Source organism: Bos taurus, chromosome 27, assembly GCF_002263795.3.
Source record: "Bos taurus isolate L1 Dominette 01449 registration number 42190680 breed Hereford chromosome 27, ARS-UCD2.0, whole genome shotgun sequence".
Classification (NCBI taxonomy): domain Eukaryota; kingdom Metazoa; phylum Chordata; class Mammalia; order Artiodactyla; family Bovidae; genus Bos; species Bos taurus.
Genome location: NC_037354.1, coordinates 19,380,709 through 19,406,638, shown reverse-complemented (window position 1 = coordinate 19,406,638; position 25,930 = coordinate 19,380,709). Strand labels below are relative to the sequence as shown.

Here is a 25,930-nt window from a genome sequence, read left to right as displayed (position 1 = left end):
CCCTGTAGAAGGGAATGGCAACCCACTCCAGTATTCTTGCCTGGGTAACCCTATGGACAGAGGAGCCTGGTGGGTTACAGCCCATAGGGTCACAAAGAGTCGGACATAACTTGGCAACTAAACAACAGCAACAATAATGCCTTACAAGATTGATAAAAGAATTAAAATGAGGATTCTGAAAGAAGCGTATAGTCTACATAAACATCCAAAAAATATGAGAGAGTGTTCCATAGTGATTAAGATCCTGGGTTGTATTTTAAGGTTCTAATGTGCAGTGAGACACCTGAGTTCATTGCTAACTCATAATATTTACCATCCAGGCAGCTGATTTGGCCATCCATCATTTCCTAAACTTTTTTCATGTATTTTTTAAACTGTATTCATATGTAATTTATTATATATCTATGCTATGTTGTCTCCCAAGTAATGTATATACTGTATGATTTTATATTTTGCTCATCATCTCTTATCAGAGCCCTTTGCACACAGCAATTCAATAGATATTAATATAATCTACATTTATTTGGTAATTATCACATATTTGCTGTATGGAAAGTACCTGAAGTAAGAAAAGTGAGAAAGAAAAGTAGTGCACATAACAATTGCCATCATCATACATGTGAATATTCAGATTTGCTACATTTTTCAAATCACTTAAACCAAGATAAACTGCAGAACTGAAACTCCAGCAGGGACAATTAAACAATATTTGGAATGAAATCATTTGGCCTAATTTTCATAACCACAGATTTCAAGGAATACCACCATCCATGCCAGGTGTGCCAGACAATCCCATTGTCCGTTTTAGCGGTGTAGGGACCCTTGTGGTAGAAGCCATTCAGGTTTGCAGAGTGACACCTAGTGGGAGGAAAAATAAACACGAAGCAATCAGACTAGAAAAATATCCTTTGAAACCCTTATTCTGTGATCAAATGGCTGAAAATATTTTAACCAAGAATTCTGCCATTTTTTCTTTTTTTGAGGGGGGGCTATCCCTTGTGGCTTATGGGATTTTAATTCCCCAACCAGGGACTGAACCCGTGCCCTTGGGAGTGATTGCACAGAGGCCTAACCATTGGACTGCCAGGGAATTTCCTGTGCTGTTTTTGGATAAGAGAATATTTAGCAGTTTCCAAAAGCCAAGAGATTTCTACAACATGAGTATTTTAAACTGGTGGGTTTTAGTACCATAACAACTCTCAGGATAAAACCCAGGCCACTTATAGAGTATTTATTTATTTATATCTGGCTGCACCTGATCTTAGTTTCAACATGCAGAATCTTTGATTGTCATTGCAGCAATGCAAAACCCCACTCTTGCAGCATGTGGGATCTAGTTCCCTGACCAGAGACCAAACCCAGGGCCCCCTGCATTGGGAGTGCGAAGTCTTAGCCTCTGGACCACTATGAAGTCCCACTTATATTGATTAAAAAAAAAAAGTAGCTCTGTTCTTAACAGACTTTAAATGAGAAAGAAAGGAAGGAAATGAGAGAGGGAGAGAGAGAGGCAGGAAGGAAGGAAGAAAGAAAAACAAGCAAACAAAAGCATGACCTGGTAAGCCTGAGCCTTAGCCAGAGTGGTATGGGTGTGGTGCGCTGCTCCATTTGCCAGCTTCCCTGTATAATTTACACTTAAAATGTTCATCCATCTGCTGCCAAGACTTAGCTTTCATAATTTCAATTCCCTTCCTCCCTCTTGAGTCACCAGTATATCAATTATTTTAACCTCAAAGGGGTAAAGAAACAAAACCCAAACCATGATTTAAAGTTTTCTAGTATCAACTAATGATCATCTGTCTTAATTGCAGAGTTTATTATTTTTACCTATATTGTTCCAACCAAGATACACTGGTTAGGTTATCATAAATCTTAAAATGTCCCCCTTCCTCTTTGGGATCTGTACATTTTGCTCCTAATATGGCTAAACGAAGAGTAGGCGATAATTTTCTGGGTACTGTTATTAAATTAGTTACTATATATTTCTTTATTGCTACAACCAATGAAAAGATTTCAGACACTGGGACATAGAGGAACATGCAAAAGAATAGTTCTAAAAATCTATGGAAAGTGCCTGAATTACTGAGTCAAAGTAAGCATGTAATTTACCCGTCAATGTTGAGTGGTTGACTAGCCTCACTTACAAGCCCTCATAATTCTTTCCTGCTAATTGTCCCCACAGTCCTCCTAATTTAAATTGATGTAACTAATCAAAACCATGTATGCTAAATCTTCAAGTGTTAAGAGCCTGTTATGTTTTTAAAACTGCATGGAAAGTAATGGCAAAAGAGAAAATACTCTAGACTGAGCCTCCCAAATACATATTTTGACATATTCTATCTTCCTAGAGATATCTACTATATATATTAATATTTTTCTATTTAGTCTGTGATTTGAATCCTGTTAGGAAGCTGACTCTGGTCAACATAGCAAACCTTAGCAATTCTAAGACCACTTTTTCCCAGCATCTTTCAGGTTCTAGAACAGCCTGGACTTGAGGCTAGGTTGGGAGATTGTTGGGGCTCCCTTGGTGAAGAAGTAGCCTTGTGCACACACATGAGATGCTACATTGGTAAAGAAGAGAAGACATCAACGCAACGCTCAGTGATTGGTTTGCTATGATGAGAAGGAATGCCTAGTAGGTGGGTAAAACTTAGAAATGCCAAGAGTTTATGTAAATTGGAAGAACTATGGGACAGGAGAAAAATAAGAACAAAACAAGAATAAGGAGGAAGAGGATGATGGAGTTAAACCATAGCAGAGGCAGGCATGGAAGAAGTAGCACTGAGCTGCTGGAACAGTTGGCTTTCTCTTCAGCTTTTCTGACTTTCCACCTGCATGATTTCATTTGACTCCAAGGATAATGGAGCTTCCTTGGGTGGCTCCAGCAACTGAATTGCCTTTCTTTGTCTTCCCTGAACTCCTATCTTTAAAGTCAAGTAAATCATTTATTATTCCACGTTGAACTGTGTGCCACTTATCATTTAATTGGGTGGGTACTTGGTTTTGATCTGCTAATATTAACCAATGTGGTTGTTATTTCCATGTATGGAATTCTGTTACATTAAGGGGTGCTTGAGACTTTGTGAATTATAGACAAGTTTTACATAATGTTGATAACTCTTACATAATGCTAACTTAGAGGGAAAGGGGAAGAAAAAGGAGGATAAAGAGAAGGTGATAAATACAGTTTTAAAGAGAACGAGAAAACCATAAGGGAAAAAGATCGTCACCACCTTTGTTTGATCTGTTAAGTAGGAAAGATAACTTTGGTTTTCTCTCCCCTCTCACTGCTGTGTATGTTCCACTTCCTTTACAAATGACCAAAATTTAAATGGACTCAAACTTTGAAAAAAGCAAAATCCAGATAAAATAGTGTTTATATATTCAATTTGATATTCCACACTATATACAGCTAACTGTACCTCCATAGAATTTATGACTCTAAAATCAGCACATCATAATAACTCAAGATGTTCATAAGGAGGATTCTCATGATTTTATAGAAAATAGATCTATGTCTGGTATACCTCCACTTAAAAAGATGGAGGATTCTTTATGTAAATACTTAAAAAGTATTTACGTAATGAAAAAATGTTAAAATTTAGATTGTGGAATTTAAATGATTAGTCCTCAATTACACGGAAAACTCAGCACTCCAGACATACTCACGAAGGATTCTGTAATGGAATGTTTAAGTGTCCAGATATTTTGTCTTCTAAAGACAAAAGGAGATGTTCAAAGGCCATGTACTAAAGAAAAAAAAAAAAAAAAAGCCCATGTATGGCGTAACTGTTGAACACAACTGCTTTGTAGACATAGTGGGCTTATCAGGTTATTTTAAAGAATGACTGAATTTTTCCATTCCTGCCTTAACTTTGTGATGACAACAAAAGGTACTGTCTGGAAATCATCCTGGGTGAAGAATAGTTAAAGGAATGAAATGTTAATGAATAGTTAAAGAAGAGAAAACGTCGAGGAGCACAGTAAATATTTTCTTACCCAGACCCGAAGAGTTATGTTGAAAAAGAATACAGTTACTCTGTAACTACTGAGGAAAAAAACTGACAAAGTAATAAGAAGCAAGATTTCAGGTTAATACAAGAAAATGAAGAAAAGCTGACATAGCGGACTTCCCTGGTGGTTCAGTGGTTAAAACTCTGTGCTTCCAGTGCTGGGGGCCTGGGCTCAGTCCCTGGTCAGGGAACTAAGATCCTACAGGCCCCACAGTGCAGCACCCCCATAAAATTTTCAATACACAAAAAAAGATTAAAAAAAGAAAAACTGATTTAGTACAATCAAAAATGGAATGAATTTGCTGATAAAGGAACATTGGAGTATTCAACCAGAAGATAGAATTAGGTTTCAGGAATGTTAGAGGAAATTTATGCATTGAGAGGAGCTTGGGTTGAATGATTTTAAAAAAGTCACAGTAAATGTAAAACAGTATTACACAGAAAAATTTATAATAACATGCTAGGAGAAGGTGAAGAGCTACCTGGTTATTAGAATGTCGAAAATGCTCTGTATTTCTTTGCGTCAATTTGTGACCCACTATGATAACTCACCCGTAACTCCATTTGCAAACAATTTTTATGAAAGCAGTAGTTTGATTTTTCTCTATGACGTATCTTTCAAGCTTGACTAAGGTACACAGTGAACAAATCCTCAAAGCTACTTCATTACTGAAAGATTCTAATAAGGATGATTACTTAATAATACCAGTATTACAAAGCAGACCAACACTCCTGCATACGTTTTAATTAATGCCCACCAGTCAGATATCTGGAGAAGACAATGGCAACCCACTCCAGTACTCTTGCCTGGAAAGTCTCATGGACGGAGGAGCTTGGTAGGCTGAAGTCCATGGGGTCGCTAAGAGTTGGACACGACTGAGCAACTTCACTTTCACTTTTCACTTTCATGCATTGGAGAAGGAAATGGCAACCCACTCCAGTGTTCTTGCCTGGAGAATCCCAGGGACGGGGGAGCCTGGTGAGGTGCCGTCTATGGGGTCACACAGAGTCGGACATGACTGAAGCGACTTAGCAGCAGCAGCAGCAGTCAGATATCATCAATGCAATTGCAACTGTGTTTAAGAAACATCAAACCTGTTTCTTAAACAGAATGGCAATGAAACATGTAAAGTATCATGTGGGAAACGAGTTGCCAGTCCAGGTTCGATGCATGATGCTGGATGCTTGGGGCTGGTGCACTGGGACGGCCCAGAGGGATGGTATGGGGAGGGAGGAGGGAGGAGGGTTCAGGATGGGGAACACATGTATACCTGTGGCGGATTCATTTTGATATTTGGCAAAACTAATACAATTATGTAAAGTTTAAAAATAAAATAAAATTGGAGAAAAAACCAAAAAAAAAAAAAAAAAAAAAAGAAAAACTAAATAGACAATTATACACATTAAAAAAAATCATATTGCGTGTAGAGCATGTATTGTTATATAAGCCACATTTTTCCTAAATCACAAAGTAACACATCTTTCTGTGACTATAGATGTTGCTCAGAATTTCAAATGGTTACAGAGCATTTCCTTACATATCTGATCATTCTCTTAGCACTGGACATTTGGATTTTCTATTATAAACAAATCTTAGGTGAACCATCTTGTACAAGCATTTTTCTTACTTGTCCGGTTCCCAGCAGGGGCGATTCTGGGGGTCAAGGTATTTTAAAAAAGATTTTTGATTATTTTTCTTAATTGGTTTTACAAAGGTTGTACTAGTTTCAACTGCAGTCAGTTAAGTTTGACAGTGTCTTGTTTCCTATATTTATATGACTTTCTTTAATCTTTACCAGTCAGATAGGTAGGAGATAAATAAAGATGTCTTATTGCTTTAAAAAAAAAAAAAAAAGAAACATCAAACCTGTTAAACCACCAGCCAGACTGATCCTCTTTCGCACAGTTCCCTTCGTAGTTGTCGTTGTCTCTGTCCCACGTGCTGAATTTCATTCTTTGGTGACTGGCCCACCATTGCACTTCAGGATGAAAATTTCCAGTAAGGGAGTCTCCAGCGGTTCCAGAATATTCCCCAATATGTAAATCATAGGAATTCTAAAGAAAAAGAGGCGATTTCCATGATCAGTTGTTACTATTTTGTGTATGTGTATGTGTGTGTTCAGTCACTCAGTAGTGTCTGACTCCTTGTGACCCCATGGAGTGTAGCCCACCTGGGTTTCTCTATTACTATTTTAAAAACAGGCTTATGTAATAAATAAAAGATCAGGCTCTATCACAGATTTTTGTTTCCCCTGACTTTGGGTTTTATATTGTATGTTTTACACATTAATTTGTGGTGATATGTATTTGAAAATGTTAGTACCTTTTCATCTCCAACTTTGAAATTTTTATATTGAGCATAACGGCTATTTTTCTCAAAATCTGCAAGGTCGATTTTTAATGTGTAATCTCCTAGGAAAGGGAAAAAACAGAAATTGTAGGGTTTTTTTTTTAATGTATGAGATGACATTTACTTCAGTTCAGTTCAGTTCAGTCGCTCAGTCGTGTCTGACTCTTTGCGACCCCATGAATCGCAGCACGCCAGGCCTCCCTGTCCATCACCAACACCCGGAGTTCACTCAGACTCACGTCCATCAAGTCAGTGATGCCATCCAGCCATCTCATCCTCTGTCGTCCCCTTCTCCTCCTGCCCCCAATCCCTCCCAGCATTAGAGTCTTTTCCAATGAGTCAACTCTTTGCATGAGGTGGCCAAAGTACTGGAGTTTCAGCTTTAGCATCAGTCCTTACTGAGGCTTAAAAACAGTTTGTGGCTCTATTTTACTTAGACCATTTCCTTCTACCATGAGGCAGCTTTCAAAGAATAAACAGTGACTCCATTGTATTTACAATATGCATGTTTTATTGTGTATTTTACTTGGAAAAAGTTAGGAATGTAATATTAAAGGTAGAACATTTCTACTAGATCTATTATAGATAAGAGCCAGTGTAGTTCACTTGGCAAAGAAGAACAGAAAGCAAGTCATTTTTCAGTACATAGATTAAGAAATCTAACAGTGAATAAACAGAAGTTTTGTGAAGTTTAAAAGCTGACTTTTTTTTCTTACTTTTGGTAAGGATGTTGATCTTCAACATTAAATAATGACTGAAATAGTTGATACCATCAAGTAATCAGCTTTTCTTCATTATCTCATCATTTGCAAATAACAAAGACTACTCTTTCAGAAACAGAACTATTGTTAGAAACATAAAAAGTTATAAATCAAACTGACAGTCAGATAATATATTTGTATTCAATCCTTCTACTTTGATAAATAAAATTTCACAATGACTAGTAAGATCAGGTCTGAATTCAGAGTCTTAGCCTCTTCCTAGTTCTAAGCTGGAACATAGCAGCAGGTCATGCAGACCTGGCCCATGGTCAGCCTGCTCTCTTGTCCCACCCCAGTCTCCATCACACAGAGCAAAGGGCCTTGCCCACACTTATGGACATTCCAGACTGCACACCAAGCTCTGTTGACATCCAAAATAAAAGCCGTTTCTTTACTTCCCCTCAGACTTAGGGGTGCACACATCAGATGTACAATTTTCCTACAGGGGGACAGATGAAGAAGAGGCATGAATAGGTCCTGGAGACAAAGTCAAGGCTTCTTCAGTAGAGAATGCTGGACTCTATATCGCCAGAGTGAGTCTAGGAGACTCTCTGGCCCCACAGATTCCTTGGCTCATGGAGCTCTCTAAAGTGGGATTTCAAGGAAGAGGCCGCTTTAATCTGATCAAAAGGTAGTAAATGTTATGTGAGCTAAGACTGTGAAGTGGACTAGAGCAGAAATAAAGGCTAAATCAATGCTCCTAAAAAGTACTTTGCATTATAGAAGAGGTTTAGACTTTTAGGTAACCATCTAAATATCTCTTTAGTCCACGAGTAAATAAAAATTCAATTTTGGATCATTTCTAAATTAGCTTTACTGCAAACACTTCCAGCCAAAATTTATATAATGGGGATAAAGTTATTTTAAAGAGGCAACTCCTTAGCTTTAAATGTTCTCATAATTAAGAAATGCAGGGGGACTTCTCTGGCAGTCTAGTGGTTAAGATTCTGTGCTTTCACTGCACAGGGCATGAGTTCTATCCCTGGTCTGGGAACTAAGATCCCTCATGCCGAACATGGGGGATATTGTGGTACAGCCACAATATTTTTTTGTTTTTAAATAAAAAGGAAAGAAAAGAAATGTAGGGAGAAAGTCACTCTTTTTCCTTGGGATGATGTTCTATGCAGTTGTGATCCCTGGAACTGATAAATACATTTTTGCCACCATGAGAGTAGCCAGCCTGAAATACCAATGAAAATGTGAAGCAGATATGTTGCCAAAGTGCATCTGGACAAATAAATACTTAATAATAATTTGAAAAATAATATTTATTTTTAAAATAGTTAATTAATAATATTTGTTGTTGTTTAGTTGCTCAGTCATGTCTGACTCTTTGCCATCCCATGGACTGCAGCATACCAGGCTTCCCTGTCCTTCACTATTATTAATTAATAAGTTTAAATTCTGTATGTTTAGAAGGATCCAAGGGTTACTTCTTGGGGTTTTCATAGTTTCAATGAAAAACCAGATGCATATTAATATGTAAAAGAAACAGGAATTGGTATGATAAATGTTATATATCTATCATAAAACACAAGTAGGATAATAAATACTTTGAAATTTAGAGAACACTGATCATAAGAAGAATGTACAAAGAAAGCTTAAGATTTCTAGGATTATCCATCCTCTCTAAGTTACTATCCTGGGGTGTTTCCAAGATCTCTATAATACTATTATGAATATAGACACACAAATCACTTTCCTTAACTTGTTTGGAATGAATAAACCTTGCTCTTACAATTAGTGCCTTGCCAGTGTGATTTAACATGCTTTCTTGAGCAATACAATTGTCTTTTATGAAACATTAAGAATCAGATTTGAGTGGAACTGACTACAATCTCAGGTAGAAAGTGAGGTAAGGAAGATAAAGGACTGGAGCAAAAGAACATGGAAAAGGGAAGCTTGGAAAATATTAAGCTAGTGATACTTTAAACAAATGTCAAACTCCAGTGAAAGACATCCATGCAAAAGCAGATAGAGGGAATGATACAGATGTCTGCAATATACTTGGAAATGTCAAAGAAATGGATCAATGGATGGATAGATGAAAAGTTACAGGATTAAAATGTTAATGTAAAATCTAGGTGGTAGGTTGAAATCTCTTCCAGTTTTGTTGTATCTTGCAAGTTTTTCAACTTAAGATTTGCAAGGGGATGGGAATAAGAACATTTATATTCTTTGGTATTTGATTCCAAAAACAGCCATAATTCCTCAATTCTTCACCTTTCCCTTTGCAATGGGACTTTAAGTCCTCCCATTAAGCCTATTTCCTTTCTCCTTACATCTGAGCTGGTCCTGTGACTTGCTTTCACCAAAACAGAAGGCAGTGTAAGTGACTGTGTGCCATTACTGAGTCTAGGTCTCAAGTTAGTTATGTGCTTTCATTCTCTTTCTTAGAACTCTGCTTCTGCTTCAAGAACAAGTCCAGGCTAGCCAGCTGGAAGATGACGGACCATGTGGAGTGAGCTGGACAGCCAGCCTCCCACTGATGAGGAAGCTGGTCACCAGCTCATGAGCAAGCCCAGCGAGATCAGCAGAGCCCAGCCCTAAGGAGCAAAACCACCCAGCTGCCCTGTATATTTGTGAGAAATAATAAAGAGTTGTTGTTTTAAGTCACTAAATTCATAAGTGGCTTGTTATGCATACAATATATATGTTTTGAGTCACACAAGTCATTTAAAAGAATGATTATGACAGTAGATTTCCTTCCCAGAAACAGAAAAAATGTATGTGAGAAATATCTCTCCCACAACCTAGGTCTAAGCAGCCACCTTTTACAAAGGAGATTATTTCCCAAAAGGGATTATTGGCCATCTGCAAATCATAGTAGTTACTGAATTTGTTCTAGGATTTAGAGAAAAACAGTTGTGTTCCCTTTTTGTATTTCCAGTGAATTTGGTATGAGGTAAACCTTACCTTGTGTGGTCAATAAGTGAAGATTTCTATTACCCAACCAATATTCACCATTTTTTTGGACAAAATTTCCAAAGCCATTTTCATAGTCACTCCAGTCTCTAAAAAAATGAAAGTGAAAGCTGACTTTAGCAAAATCCAAACGGACCTTTGCAGTACCCAAGGTGCACACTTTTACCCCTACCCACAATATCTTCTTGATTAGCTAATGTACTTCTATTTAGAAAGAATGAAGTTCTAATACACTTCAGGTATAATAAAGAGGCTTAACTTTGGTAAACCTCATATTTCCTACTCCAAATAAATCCTTATATCATAATTAGCACACCTGTTAAAGTTTTCACTGCCATCAGATCGTCTCTGAATTACAGTCCATCCTCCTCCATCAGACATGTCACAATAAACAGAGAATTCTGCTGGGCTCTGGAGAGGTTTGATTTTATAAAATCCACTCTGCTTGTACCCGTCATTGAAAATCTCTGAACAATCTGTTTGGAAAACAAAGTAATGTAATATTTGTCATGTGTCTTTTTTTTTTTTTTTAAAGGGAGCCTCTGAATGAGATTACTCAATACTAATGGAGACAGATAAATACATGATGTAGATAATCAGCTGTTTAAAACTGCATCTTGTACATCTTCCAGTGGCTACTAGGAAGTTCTTTTTTTCTAGATGATATAATTATCATCTGACTTCTTGATATGATCATGAAAAAAATAAAATGGTGAAATAGGTATATGGTTTCTCATTTTGATTTTTTTAGAAGAGTCTGAAATTATATTTTAGTTAATTACAGTATATTTAAGTGAAACATTTTATCAAACAGTACAGAACTTTTTTCTCTCATGGCACTAAAATGAAAGTAGAAATATAATACCAAACAATTTAATACAGATTATCTTGATTTACAGCATTATAAATCATTCTGAACATCTGGAAATGAACTCAAAATAGTAATCTTGTTAGATTCTTATAACCTCCCAGTCTCACCAGAGTTTTTACTCACCCACTGAAATTTCGAAGAGTCCATGCATTCTTAGATGTTTTTGCTAAAAACTGCAAGTTTCTATTATTTCATCCCTGCGGTCTTCTCTGCGCTGATATTTCTTTGACCACTGAAGCCACCAATTTGTCACCAAAAAATAATATCTGTTTCTTAAATCATGTGCTGCTGCTGCTGCTAAGTTGATTCAGTCGTGTCCGACTCTGTGTGACCCCATAGACAGCATCCCACCAGACTCCCCCGTCCCTGGGATTCTCCAGGCAAGAACACTGGAGTGGGTTGCCATTTCCTTCTCCAATGCAGGGAAGTGAAAAGTGAAAGTGAAGTCGCTCAGTTGTGTCCGACTCTTTGAGACCCCATGGACTGCAGCCTACCAGGCTCCTCCGTCCATGGGATTTTCCAGGCAAGAGTACTGGAGTGGGTTGCCATTGCCTTCTCTGTAAATCATGTGAAGGTGGGATAAATTAATAATCATTGGTCTCATCTAGGCTGATCTGGGCTGAATTAGAGAATACGGCTGATATGTGTGTACTAGATCACTTCAGTCAACTCCAGCTCTGTGGGATACTATGAACTGTTGCCCACCAGGCTCCCCTGTCCATGGGATTCTCCCAGGCAAGAATACTGGAGTGGGTTGCGGTGCCCTCTTCCAGGGGATCTTCCCAACCCAGGGATCAACTTGGCGTCTGCACTGCAGATGGATTGTTTCCCACAATCCTCCTGCATTGCAGGTGGATTCTTTACCACTGAGCCACCGTGGAAGCCCATATGGCAGACAGGAACTCGATATTGTTTAGATGCCCAGGCAGCTCTGCTTTAGGGTAGCTGAATTGATGGCCACTGTAAAGAGATAGTTTCAAGGATACCCAATCACAATTGGGTATTTCTTTAATAAAAAATACTATAATTTAACATCACGAACTTTCAAATTTTACCCTTATTATTTTGTTCGTTTCCTCCTTTTTAAAAAAATGTATTTTCTACAATTCTGTAACTATAAATGGTGATGGATGTTAACTGGACTTAGTGTAGTGATCATTTCACAATATATACAAACATCATATCATTATATTATATACCAGAAATTAATATAATGTTTTATGTTTAATTGTACCTAATGAAAATTTTCTTTCCCTGATTGACAATTTCATTCTTTTAGCATATTAAGTTCTTTCTTCATTTTCATTGTTCTGATGCCAAATTGTCTATAATTTTGTTACAAATAAAATATATCCCACATTAAATAGATTGAACAGGCAATAGGAATCAGAGGAGAAACAAAAATAAAGAACCTTAGTCACTTTCTAAAACCCTCATCAGGTTGAGACCCATCATTTACTACTGCTTTGGTGAGATGTCCATTTTTCTAATGAGTTAGGCCTTAATCATGTATTTATTTTTGAGATTCAGAAGCCCCTGTGTTCTTTTCCACATCCTGGATTTTTTTTTTTTAATCCTGTTTTGCAGTTAAACAAGAAGAAAAACAATGTGAAAGTGATTATCTAAAATTAGTTCAAGGTTGTTCAAAAGCTTACATCTTGTGGTCAAGTACATTGCACAGCATTTTTCATTAGAGTAAGCAGATTTTTTTTTTCCACTTACTTTTTTTTTAAATTGGAGGATAATTGCTTTACAATGTTGTGTTGGTTTCTGCTGTACAACAAGGTGATCCAACCGTAAGTACACATGCATCCCCTCCCTCTTGAGCGTCCCTTCTAGCCCGACCCACACCCCCAGGTTGTCACAGAGCACCCTGTGCGCTATAGTGGCCTCCCACTGGCTATTTTACACATGGTAGGGTATGTATCTGGAGAAGACAATGGCACCCCACTCCAGTACTCTTGCCTGGAAAATCCCAGAGACAGAGGAGCCTGGTAGGCTGCAGTCCATGGGATCACGAAGAGTCAGACAAGACCGAGCGACTTCACTTTCACTTTTCACTTTTCTGCATTGGAGAAGGAAATGGCAACCCACTCCAGTGTTCTTGCCTGGAGAATCCCAGGGACAGGGGAGCCTGGTGGGCTGCTGTCTATGGGGTTGCACAGAGTCGGACATGACTGAAGCGACTTAGCAGCAGCAGTGGCAGCAGCAGTGTATATATCAATGCTTCTCTCTCAGTTAGTCCCACCCTCTCTTCCCCCTGCTGGGTCCACAAGTCTTTTCTCCATGTCTGTATCTCTATTCCTGCCCTGCAAATAGGTTAATCAGTACCATTATTCTAGATTCCATATGTATGTGTTAATATGCAATATTTATTTTTCTCTTTCTTACTTCACTCTGTATAAGCTTGTTAAGAAAACAGCTCTTTGCTTACATTTAACCACCTACCAAACAGCTGAATAGTAAAGACTCACAAGGTTCAGACTATTTCCCAAGCAAATGTGGGAATAATTAGCTATAACATTTGTCTCTGGAAAATTCTGTGAATATGGAGTTTTCAGCCAACATTTTCTATTTGTTCTTATTTTATGCCAACTCTGAATTTAAGTTTTTAAAAATTTTTTGATCTTCCCAGAGGAAAATGCCAAACAGAACTTAAGATTCAGAGGAAAGATTTCCACTGAAAAAAACAAAAACAAAACCCAAACAAAGAAAAAAAAAATGCCACTAGCTCAATTTCTTACAGCAAATAGATTAAGGAGCCTGCTTTGGGAAAATGTGACTTTTACTCTGATAGAAAGTTCAAGCAATAGAGGGTTTAAAATATTAACTAGATATTTCAAACTACGATTTCAACCACCCCAGAGAATAGACAGAAGAGGGGTAGAGGGTTAGAGAGATCTGTGCTCACGGGAGTTTAAAAAAGAATTTTTGGATACTTACATAATGCTAGAGTGAGGCCAAGGCTTCCTGCCCTCTGTTTGACAAACAGTGTGTTAAACTGGGTGAGGTGAATACGCTCTGCTCAAGCATAAAGCAAACCGTGCTGGAAGCACGACTGTTGAAGCTTCACAAAGGGACGTGCCAGCCTGCCAAATGAACTTTTTCCTTTTGTCCCAGAATGGTGACTGAGAACCAAAGGCACTAAGTACCCCCACATTCTAAACTCGAAGGAAGGCCAGCCTGAGCTCAGCCACATGCCACAGAGCATGCTGGGAAATGCCAGGAATGCCATCCTCAGCCCCAGGCAACATAAGATGAGATTTAGAGGAGAGAGAGGAAGTTGCAATATTGCTGTGCGGAGGATTGGTGGGCTCTCTCCTCTGAAAGTAAGGGAGAGAAGATATAATAATGTAGGTAGAGAGCTGGCATTCATTGAGCCAAATGAGAAATGCTTTTGTAAGCATTTCATTAGATCTATTAACTTATTTGATCTTTACACCAAAGAAATAGGTATCCTTATCACTCCCATTTTACAGATGAGGAATTAGAGGCACAAAGAGGTCAAGTAATTTGCTCAAAGGCCACTTCTAGCAACATGTGCAACTGGATTTTGAACCCAGGCTTTGGAGTCTCTACTTTAAACGCTACACATACTGCCTTTTGAGATACTGTCTCGTAAATACTGGGGGCTCCTGCACAAGGGGCCATGGTTAAACTAGTGGTCATGTTGGCCGAACAGATGATGCTAAAAGGCTGTTTTGATTGTCAACAATAAGTGTGAATTTGGTAGACTAATCTTTTAATAAAGGCACATAATTCAATCACACCCAAAAGCTTAAAAAATACATTTAACTATATGTTGTATAAAAATCATGTGATTTGTGCATTGTTTTCAAAAATTGCCAGGTTGTATGTAATTAGGTGTTTCCTACTATGAGATGAATTAGGATTCAGAAAATAATTGATTTAGTAATAATACAGTAACTTATAAATAAGAAAAAATAAATTTATTTCTATGGATCATATACATAAATATTTAACCTTTTTTTAAATTTAAGGAGACCAAAAACATACCCTTTGGTGTGAGCAAATTTTTATATATTTTATACATTATATATTACGCTAAATATATTATGTATTTTCTTAGAATTTATGTTTTATTATGTATTTTGTTTATTGAGTGTTTTTTTTTTTTTGCTCTTGATAGATTCTCCAGTAGTTTTCCTGTATGCTGAAAAATAGAGTAAAATTGAATTGGATTTGTATTTCATAGTTTATTCCTCCTTCTCCTCCTTCATGCTTACAACATCTGTGAAGAATATTAAATACAGATCTACTGACTTCTGGAATTTTCTTTTAGCTGTTATACCCCCAAACAGTCACACAGGATGTCTATTATCCATCTTAGGGGCTCCCCTCATAGTTCAGTCGGTAAAAAATCTGCCTGCAATGTGGGAGACCCAGGTTCGATCGCTGGGTTGGGAAGATCCCCTGGAGAAGGGAAAGGCTACCCACTCCAGTATTCTGGCCTGGAGAATTCCATGGAGAGTCAGACACGACTGAGCGACTTTCACTTTTTATTATCTATCTTATCATTGTGTCATAAATTTTTTATTTAAAAATCTTTATTATTATTATTTTTAATAAGCTTTGGCTTAAAAAAATTTTTTTTGGCCAGGCTGCACAGCATATGGGATTTTATTTCCCTGACCAGGGACGGGACCCATGCCCCTTGCATTGGAAGAGTGGAGTCTTAACCACTGGACCACCAGGGAAACCCCAATGTTAAGTTATTGAAACACTTAAGAAAATTAGATTATGTAAATGAACTATACCCCAATAAAAAATTAAGGAAAAAGAAATAAAAATAAATTCTGACCTGCGTATTGCCTCTTTCCTCCAAGGTCAATGACACTATTCTCCTCTCCTTTATCAAGGAGCTGGACTTGTTTCTCATGCAAAAGCTGCGAGATCTTGACTTGTTGCTGCTTGACCCGGGTCTCCAGCAGGTACACTTGGGCTCTGAGCCGCGCCTGCTCCTGGAGGCAGTTCTCCAGAGCCTGCAAAGTAATGTGCATATCGTCTTACAGAAAATAAGCCCCCGGAATGAGTTGCTAAATGTATGGTTCAATTTTCTCCCCAGTTCCCATTTCAGAATAGTATTCTAACTAGGAAGTGTTTAGAGGTCCGAAAACCATGCATTTGAAGAAAAAGAAATTATGGCTTACCAGAATAAGAAATTTTTGAACTAAAAAATGCTATAATGTAAATGACCATGCTAAGAGCTTTAGAGTCGCTGCTTCATTTGATCCTCATAACAATTCCATGAGACAGGAAAGAGCTCATCTTTGAGTAAAGTTGCTCAAAAATTCTCAGTGGGCAAGAAGAGTCTGGATTCACATCCAGTTCAAGGTCCCTGCTCTCAATCTCAATATGTCTTCTCCTGAGTGCTTTCTTAACAGGAAAGTGCCTTATGCATGACTAGTGTTGCAGTTTCTAAAATAAACGAGGCTTTTGAATGATCTTTTGGTATTAACATGTTTAAAAATATATTTGAATGCTTATAACCTGATGACACATGGCCATCTTTATAAAGGATGCTACTTCAGTTCCTCCTGTCCCCGAGGATCTTACCCATTTACCTGTTGCTAGAAATATGACTGGAGTCACTTTAACTTTGTATAGTGTTTTTCCCTCAATGACTTCAAAAAAGGGATGGAGAAGCCTGAGTTTTTCAGTTGAATCAGCTACTTTCTTTAACAAAGGCAAATAACCCAAGAATGCTGCACATGAACGAGTTTATCAGTTCCTTTCTAAAGTGGCATCTGACTGAGCAGATTCCTCCAGAAATAAAGCAAATTCGGTGAGTTGGGAAGGGGAGTTGCAGAGGTGGGTCTCCTGGGAAGAGCTACTGAGACCAAGAAGCTGTAATAAAGGCTCTTAAGTATTTAACACTGGGAGAGTTACTTGGGGACCATGAAAAAAAAGGACAAAACACAAATTTTTGCCACTTTCCCATTTTTACTTTGACATCTCTGTTTGCAGCTCATGTCATGATCTCCTGTGATAAATGCAAATGTTTGCTGAGAAATTTCGATTCTTAACATGTAAGTGCTTTATACTACTTTTATATTATTTCCTTTTATAGGCATTTAATTAGTCAGGTATATTTCTCAATTTATATTCACATAACTTTCTGTTCCTATCTTTATCTGCTACCTTATATGTATTCCTTCCATAATCCTCCAGGGGATCTTCCCAACCCAGGGATCGAACCCAGGTCTCCTGCTTTGCAGGCAGATTCTTTACCAGCTGAGCTACCAGGGAAGCACCTTATATATATTTCTTCCATAAATTGGAGGACCTACTGTGTTCTGGGCACTCTGTTAGGCAGTTTGAACAGTAGATATCCTATTTGAGAAAAAGAAAGAGGTGCGTTTTTTCACTATGGACTATAATGTAAAAACAAATTCAACCTCAAAACTGAAAGTCTTACAGCAAGTGAGTGGCAATGAGAATAGAGACCCCCTCTCTCCAATCTCCAGTACCAAGTCGCCGACTCGCTCCTGGCTGTTTCTCTAAGTACTATTTCTCTTTCTTAAAACTTTTCATTTCTTTCTTTATTTCTGGCTGTGCTAGGTCTTTGTCGGTTGGTGAGTGCAGGCTTTCTTTAGTCGTGGCAAGCAGGGGCCACTCTCTAGTTGTGGCGTGAAGGCTTCTCCTTGCGGCTTCTCTTGTTGCAGAGCACCGGCCCTAGGGCACGCAGCTTTCAGTTGTGGCGATTCCGGGGCTCTAGAGCACAGGCTCAGTAACTGTGGCACACGGGCTTAGTTGCTTCTCAGCATGTGGTATCTTCCTGGATCAGGGATCGAAATCCTGTCTCCTGTTTTGGCAGGCAGATTCCCAACCACTGGACCTCCAAAGAAGCTATTTTGTATTTTTGTAACTTTCACCTCACCACTCTTTGATTCATTCTGTTTGAACCAATTATTTGCTTAGCCCCCTCAGTCACACCTGTCTAAAAAATGAACAGCAAAGTCATTTTAGGGCATCTGGAATTCTGCCTTGCTTTCTAACAGTGGAAGATTGGTTGTGATACTGTTAAATACAGTGAACTATACAATTTAAAGTGACTACAGGATTACAGGGCAAGAATGTTCAATTTTTATGTGACTATATATACCGTGTTAGTAAACTTATTTAAAACTTAGTGGGGGAGCTTCCCTGGAGTACAGTGGCTGGGATCTCACCTTCTAAACCAGGGGTTGCAGGTTTGATCCCTGGTCGGGAAGCTAAGATCCTACGTGCCTGGTGGTCAAAAAAGCCAAAACATAAAACAGAAGTGATATTGTAACAAATTCAATAAAGACTTTAAAAATGGTCCACATCAAAGAAAAAAAAGATCTTTAAAAAAATTAGGGATTTTCTTTCTCCTACAACTTTGAGTAAATGAGTGTTTTCACACTTTTATTCATGGAGGGAGGCACAAGTGCATTGCAATTACTTTCAAATAATCTGTTTAGTTTACATGGACAGTGTCCAATATTACAAAGCTCAAGGTAAATCTGAAAGAGCTTTTAAATTCTTAATACCATGTAACCACCCAAATAACCTCAGTAAATCAAAAAGACAGTGTAAATACTGATTTTTTACTCTAAAAAAATTTTAAAGCACTTAATAATGCCTATTATGTGGCAGGTACTTCCACAAATCTTTTTTAGTTTTCCTCCTTAGTTTTTTCAGTGACAAGTTACTACAGTTTTTTTGCAAGAGAAAATTAAGATCAAAGCAGGAATTAAAAATATAATAGTTTTTGTAATAAGCTTACCGAGCTTCCCCTGCCCATTACCAGAGCAGTGGTGACAAGGATGAAACTAAACATCTTCGCCATTTTTCCCATTGGAAGAACTGTAGGAACAAAAAGGATTTAACTTATTGTGAATTTCTTATGAGACCAGTGTTGGCTTGACTCTACGTGATCCAGGAGCTCAGACACAGCTCTAGGTCGAGTCTAATCTGTGAGTTGCCAAGGAAATTCTCGGATTTTCCCAGGCTTCCCCCCACAGAAGGATGCTCACTGTTATCTTGTAGAGAATTGAAGCAGTTTGCAAATATAGAGGCAGGTCTATGGTTCTCTGGAGTGTGGAAAAGGCACAGACTCTTTAAGCACAAAGACCTGGTTCCATATTTTGGCTGGTCAGTTCCTAGTGGTGTGACCTCACACAGCTTACTATAAAATGCTCCTGATCTGTAAAATGGACATCATGATTCTTACTTTGTAGGACTATGGCCATTTTGATATTAATTTTTCCATATACCCTGGCATGTGATAAGTGCTAAATGATTAGTTACTCATTTTGTACAGGGAAGCCTGTTTTTATTTTGAGAAAAAGGAAAAAAAAAGTTACAACAAATAGGAAGTAATATGAATTGCTTTTCTCAATGTTTTAATGTGTAGGCAGCTAATGAGATAAAATAAAACCTGAAGTTCTCTTTAAAGTTGTAGAAGAAAATTAATTTTACCACTTGAGATTATTCTTAAAATCAATCATGAAGTCATGAGTCTTGATGAAAAATTTTGCTCATCCTCAAAATAATTTCTCTATGTCATCAGTTGTGAATTCTCATAAATTTTAGAAGCTCAGGAGCCTAAGAGGACAGAAATATCTGCATAATATTCAAAGAAATTTTATACCTATGGTTGCTGCTAAAAAAAAAACAAAACTGAAATCAACTGAATTATTTATTTGTCAGCCTATTTTTATCCTTATAAAACCTATGACCACAGGTCCTTTCCATGTATCTCTTTCTGAGTTTCTATGTAATTAAAAAAGTGGGTCCTAAACTTTGGTGCCCATTGGGATCACTTGACGAGCTTTAAAAACATTTCCATGTCCAGGAATTAAGTCTAATGTCTAAAGGTGGCAGTCAGGCCTTAGAATTTTTAAAAGACTGCCAGCTTTTTCCAAGGAGAAGGCAGTGGCACCCCACTCCAGTACTCTTGCCTCGAAAATCCCATGGATGGAGGAGCCTGTAGGCTGCAGTCCATGGGGTCGCTAAGAGTCGGACACGGCTGAGCGACTTCACTTTCACTTTTCACTTTTCTGCATTGGAGAAGGAAACGGCAACCCACTCCAGTGTTCTTACCTGGAGAATCCCAGGGATGGGGGAGCCTGGTGGGCTGCCGTCTATGGGGTCACACAGAGTCGGACATGACTGAAGTGACTTAGCAGCTTTTTCCAATGGTCAGCAAAGTTTGGGAAGCAACGATTTAGGGATTTAATAGACATATTTTTTCCAGTCTATTTTAACAAAATAGGTAGTTCTCAATCCTTGTGGGGCCATACAAAACAACAACAACAAAAAACAGCTACAGTACGAGAGGGGCATTACTTAAATTCAGGGGCAAATAGCATGCATGAGCATCTTGGGAAACATTACTATATATAATGTAAATTTTTAGAATATGTGAAATTTGCACATTACAGAGAGTAATAAAGAGTCTCCTAGATAAACCATAAAATTTTACTTCACACAATTTTACTTTTGGCTGATGTATATTTTTATTACATACCTAGAATTGTGCTATGCATTTGACCCAAAGACTTTTTTTTTCTTCTAATTTTATTTATTTTTTAACACCAAAAACATTTTGCATTGGGGTACAGCCAGTTAACAATGTTGTGATAGTTTCAGGTGAACAGTGAAGGGACTCAGCCACACATATACATGTATCCATTCTCCCTTAAACTCCCCTCCTATCCAGGTTGGCACATAACATTGAGGAGAGTTCCATGTGCTATACAATGGGTTTTTGTTGGTTATCCATTTTCAATATTGGGCTATGCATTTTCTGAGCATCTTATTTCATCCTCAAATAATTCTCTAAGGCAAGTATTATTATCTGCATCTTACAAATGGATAGATCAGAGATGTCAAGTCACTGAATACCTAATGTTCCTTCACGAAGCACAGGACTTAGGAACGGATAAGTCATAGTCGTGTTTTAGAAGTGAGAATGATCTTCACTGGAGAAGGTCAAGGAGCAGGGCCTCTATACCTCTGTGCATCTTGCGTCCCTTTGTGTAACAGGCATATATGTATATAGAAAGGAAGACCATGCAGAATACAGGTTCGGGGTCATGGGCCCTCCAGGTAGGAAGCCTTTGGCTCCTGTGAAGGAACATTAGGTCAGCCTGGCAGGAGAGGAGACAGCAGCACTAACCAGAAGCAGTCCTAGATAATCCTGGGGCCAGCAAGTGCTACCTGATCATCAGCTAGCTGCTCAGCACTGGCTCACATGCTGTGGGAAAATAACATAGCTGCCTCATCAAGGCAATATTTGGGGGAAGAAATTAAAATAAATATTAAAATGGAAAGAAAGACAACAGAAATTTAGCATACATGAAGCCATATGTAGTTAAACATAAAAACTAAATTTTTCCAGATGAACTCTCAAGACAAAATTAATTACTTCCTCCACTGTGATCTCACACTATGTTTACAGACCAATAAAGCATTCACTCACTCAGGGAACAGTGTGCGCTTGCGTGCTACGTATGGTCCAGGCACTGTGCCAGGTGATGGAATTATCATCTAGTCGGCTTTTCACATGTCTCTCTCCAAGTGCTTCCCTTTGTCCATGATTCTGTTTAGGGTAGGGTTTTTGAAGGCAAAGGCCACATCTTGGTAACTGTTGTATCCCAGCATCTAACTGAAATTGCGGTGACTCCAATATAAGTTTAGAGTTTCCCAAGAGGGAACATCTTTCCCAGCGGGGAAAAATGTGATTTCCTTGGCATAAAACTGGTCTGTTCCCAGTGACATAATTCCTCCCCTGTGCTTATCCTTGTCAGGGGGAAAACAACGAGCTAAGTATATTTTGAAAATATGTGTTAAGAAGGAGTTAGGGACTTTGGGTTGGATTGAACACATACATTTTTTTTTTTTTTTCTTTTTCACAAAACCCCACTAGGAAAGGAGTAAAGATAAATGGAAAAGACAGGGATTGACAAGGTGGAGGAGAAAGAGAGAGGATAAAACACTTTGCATGCAACGTCAACAACAGGACAAAAAGCACATGGCAGAGTTCACAAAACTGCTAAAAAAGAATTATTTTAAGAAGAGATATTTGGATTTATAAAATCCCCAAAGGAAAAAAAAAATGGAAAACTTAATACCTAGAATATTAAAAATTTGGCTCTTAATGGGCAGCTCAGTTGGTAAAGAATCTACCTGCCATGTGGGAGACCTGGGTTCGATCCCTGGACTGGGAAGATTCCCTGGAGAAGGGGAAGGCTACCCACTCCAATATTCTGGCCTGGAGAATTTGATGGACTGTATAGTCTATGGAGTCCCAAAGAGTTGGACACGACTGAGTGACTTGCACTTCGCCAATGGGGCTAAAGCCATTATCATAGCTATCTCATGATAAATTATTAGTTTGACTCTTATTTTCAGTTGGTAGTAAATATATTTATTGAGCAAAATTACAACAGTTATGCTGCTATTTTTAAAAAATCTCATTTGTACTCTTATGGTCACTTATTATTTAATTTTAAAATTTACCATGAAGTTTAAGTAGCAAAAAGTAAAACCAAACCAAACCAAAAAAACCCTCCACATAATGGAGGTTTCTTAACGTGTAATAGTCTTCTACATATAATCATACAAAAAAAAGAGGCAAGAATAATCGTTTTATTATAAGCAAGCAAAAGAAAATAAAGACAAAAAATAGAAAATATTCTTTTAAAACACATAAAAGAGATTTTAGAAGTAGAAAGTATTGTCCCATGAGGCTAGAACACACGGTCAAAATATAATTAAAGGAAGTGAGATCATCTGGTCAAATGTCATCAACATTTGAGGAAACATTTGAGGTTCAGAGAGGGAAAATAATTTGCCTAAAGAAATAAAACAGACTTACTAAGGAGATTCACATTAACTTAGAAGCTTTAAAAATGTACTACCATTTGTGAATGTGAGTCATATGAATGTGAGTCATACTGTTTTTCTGACTGAAAAGAATCAATATAGTGAATGGATTATTGATTGGGGTTTTTCCTTTTTCTTTCCAGTAGGAAAAGTAATCTCATTTTTCTTATAAAATAGCAACCAGATCTTCATTACTTTAATTCACTTCCAGCAGCTATCATATAAAATATTCAGGAATCAGGAACTAAGTTATGAAAACTTTTGCCATTCTCACTTTAATATTATCTGTTGAAAGTATTATATTTTTGTTTGGTTCATCACATTCCCTTATATATTTGTGGGATCAAGTATTTTATTTCAGAAATGAATAAATTAGGTTAAAAAGAGAGCTTTAAAAATTGTTATTTTCCCCCCCCAGATTGAAGTATAGTTAGAAAGCAACCTAAATGTCCATGGACAGATGGATGAATGAAGGAGATGCAGTGTCTGTGTATATATAATGGAATATTACTCAGCCATAAAATGAATGAAATAATGCCATTTGCAGCAACACAGATAAACCTGGAGATTATCACATTAAGTTGAACTGAAGTCAGACAGAGAGAAACAAATACCATATGATATCACTTATATGTGGAATCTAAAAAAAAATGACACAAATGAATTTATTTACCAAACAGAAACAGACTCACAGACATAGAACACTTATGGTTACCAATGGGGAAAGGGGCAGGGACATTAGGAGCTAGGGGTTAACGTATACACAACACAATACATATAAAATAGGTAAACAGCAAGTACCTAATATATAGCACAGGGAACTATGTTGCTGTTTAGTCACCAAGCTGTGTCCGACTCTGTGCCCTCATGGACTGTAGCCTGCCAGGCTCCTCTGTCCATGGAATTTCCCAGGCAAGAATATTGGGAGCGGGCTGCCATTTCCTTCTCCAGGTGATCTTTCGGACCCAGAGATTGAATCCATACCTCAGGCGCCTCCTGCATTGGCAGGTGAATTCTTTATCACTGAACCACTTGGGAAGTCACAAGGAACCGTACCACTTTGCTATACACTTGAAGGCACCATTAACTATACTTTAATAGAAAAAATTATGTTCTTAAATCTGTATCTGAATCTGGCTCTTGTGCAAGGAAAAGTGTGTGTTAAAAGTGCTCTGGGAGATACTGGGAAATTATTTAACATATATACAGATTGCAATGTATTAGATTTTGTAGAAAATAAAGGGCCAATGAAAAGCTTTGGCAGGTTTCTCTTGGTCTCCTGAAATTTCCAACTCATTGACAGTAAAATAGTCAAATCTGATCTTTCCCAGAGAAAGGAGGCAGCCCTAGTCTGGCAGATCTTTAAACAATAAGGCATTTTAAAACGCTATATATATTTTAACAGTCATTACATTACTTTTATCATCTTTAGAATAATTCCTGAGACTATCTTAAGACCTCTAAAATTCCCTAGTGCCTCCATTAGTAACCCCACCCATATTCTACAATATTGAAGAAGTATTTAGGTATAAGAAACTTGCTTTGAAATTCTCATCTCCATCATTCATTATAGTAACCATTACTGTTTTGCAAATCTGGCTTGTGGTGAAGCTATCAGATTATTCACTCTTCATTATACAATTAGTTGTATTTACTTTACAATGCTTTTGCTTTGGCTGTCTCAAAACTTTAAATTATTGTAAAATTGAAATAGTTTCAAATGGTGGTCCTTTGATGTACTGTATTATTTGATACAAATTGTTCAAAGTGTTAAGTCTAATTTCTTCCCAATAAACATTTTTAAGTTAATTAATTATAGTAAATTAAAATTAAAGGCAAAATATTAACTTTAGGGCTATAAAGTTTTATAGCTAACATGTAAGTCTTAAAAACACAATCACCAAACAAACATACATTACTAGCATGTAAAATTTCAAAAATGGTATGTTTTAAGTGAGCTATTATGAAAGGATACAAGATAGAAGAAATTAAAAAGAAGAAAAAGTTATTGAAGGAAGCATATTTAATCAGTTGGCATTCTCAGACAGCAGTGCTCACACATATTAATGTGTCTCATATTAATGTAAAACAGTTAAACAATTACCCATTAACATAGACTTAGAGACTCCCTTTGGGTTATTTTCCCCTATTTTTTTCCCCCTCTTTTTTCTGGTAATGGAATATAACAGTATTTTTGTTATTTATCTCAAGAGTGTATACTCAATGAAAGCCTTAAAAAGCCAAGTAAGTTTGACTTTCAAAAGACAGAAATAAAGAACAACATATCTGGAGTTTTTACTTCTGAGGTAAAAATTATAACATGGTCCATTTTGTTTTCTATTTTGTATTTAAAGTTGCAATCTTTTTATTTACATCAAGTTCTCATCTAATTCATTCAAAATGTATCAGGAATGGAAAAGAGATGTAATTCTAATCTCTTTTCCAAGCCGCAGAAGCGGACATCTATCTAATCAACATCCTTCTCAAGAGCCAACAGTTGTTTCTTGAGTTGTGTTTTAATATCGTACCTATGAAACAAACTAGCATTATTATAATTATGTCAAAGTGCTGAGAAGTTAAATACCTTGCCTAAAGTCAGAAATGAGTCAGAGACACAGCTTAGGCGAGGTCCAGTTGCTCTGCCTTCCAGGCTCCTCTATCTGCACTCAGACTTTGTAATTGCTTCTCCACTATTTGATTAGAAAAACGGACAATGTTGATTCTGGCTTCAGTCCAGAAATAAATAGATGAGGAAATCAGTTTAACTGGAAGGAAAACTAAAAAAGGAGATTCAAGGACAAATTCTAATACTCTGATATTTTTCTTGTTTTCCCTATTTGTATGAATTTTTATGAAAGATCCAATAATATATCTTTATAAAAATATATCTCTGATTTTTTAACCTTTTACTATTGTGCTCATCCAGAAAATTTTTGTACTTTGACTAATTTAAGTAATGCTCACTTTAAGATTAAGTAAAACCAAAGTGCAGTGGAAGCTTTGCTTTATTGTACTAATGATGATAAAATTTTACCTATAAAAGATATGGATTAAATGTCATTTCAATTACCATATGGAGAGAGCCAGATTTTTCTTACAGAAAAAAGTGGCAATATTTGCCAAGATGAAACAG

The 25,930-nt window shown here is 37.3% G+C and overlaps 1 protein-coding gene across 2 annotated transcripts in view; it reads right to left on the bottom strand.

The window, feature by feature from the left end:
• Positions 1-501: 501 nt before the first annotated feature.
• FGL1 (fibrinogen like 1) overlaps positions 502-25,930 on the bottom strand; it is a 53,924-nt gene continuing 28,495 nt past the window's right edge. Inside the window, 8 exon segments of one of the 2 annotated variants that reach the window (NM_001034313.2) lie at positions 502-858; positions 5,881-6,068; positions 6,337-6,425; positions 10,041-10,138; positions 10,366-10,525; positions 15,743-15,923; positions 18,692-18,771; positions 25,382-25,465. In NM_001034313.2, coding sequence (NP_001029485.1) covers positions 699-858; positions 5,881-6,068; positions 6,337-6,425; positions 10,041-10,138; positions 10,366-10,525; positions 15,743-15,923; positions 18,692-18,754 — 939 coding nt within the window. In that variant the 5' untranslated portion in view covers positions 18,755-18,771; positions 25,382-25,465 and the 3' untranslated portion in view covers positions 502-698. 2 annotated transcript variants of the gene reach the window in all.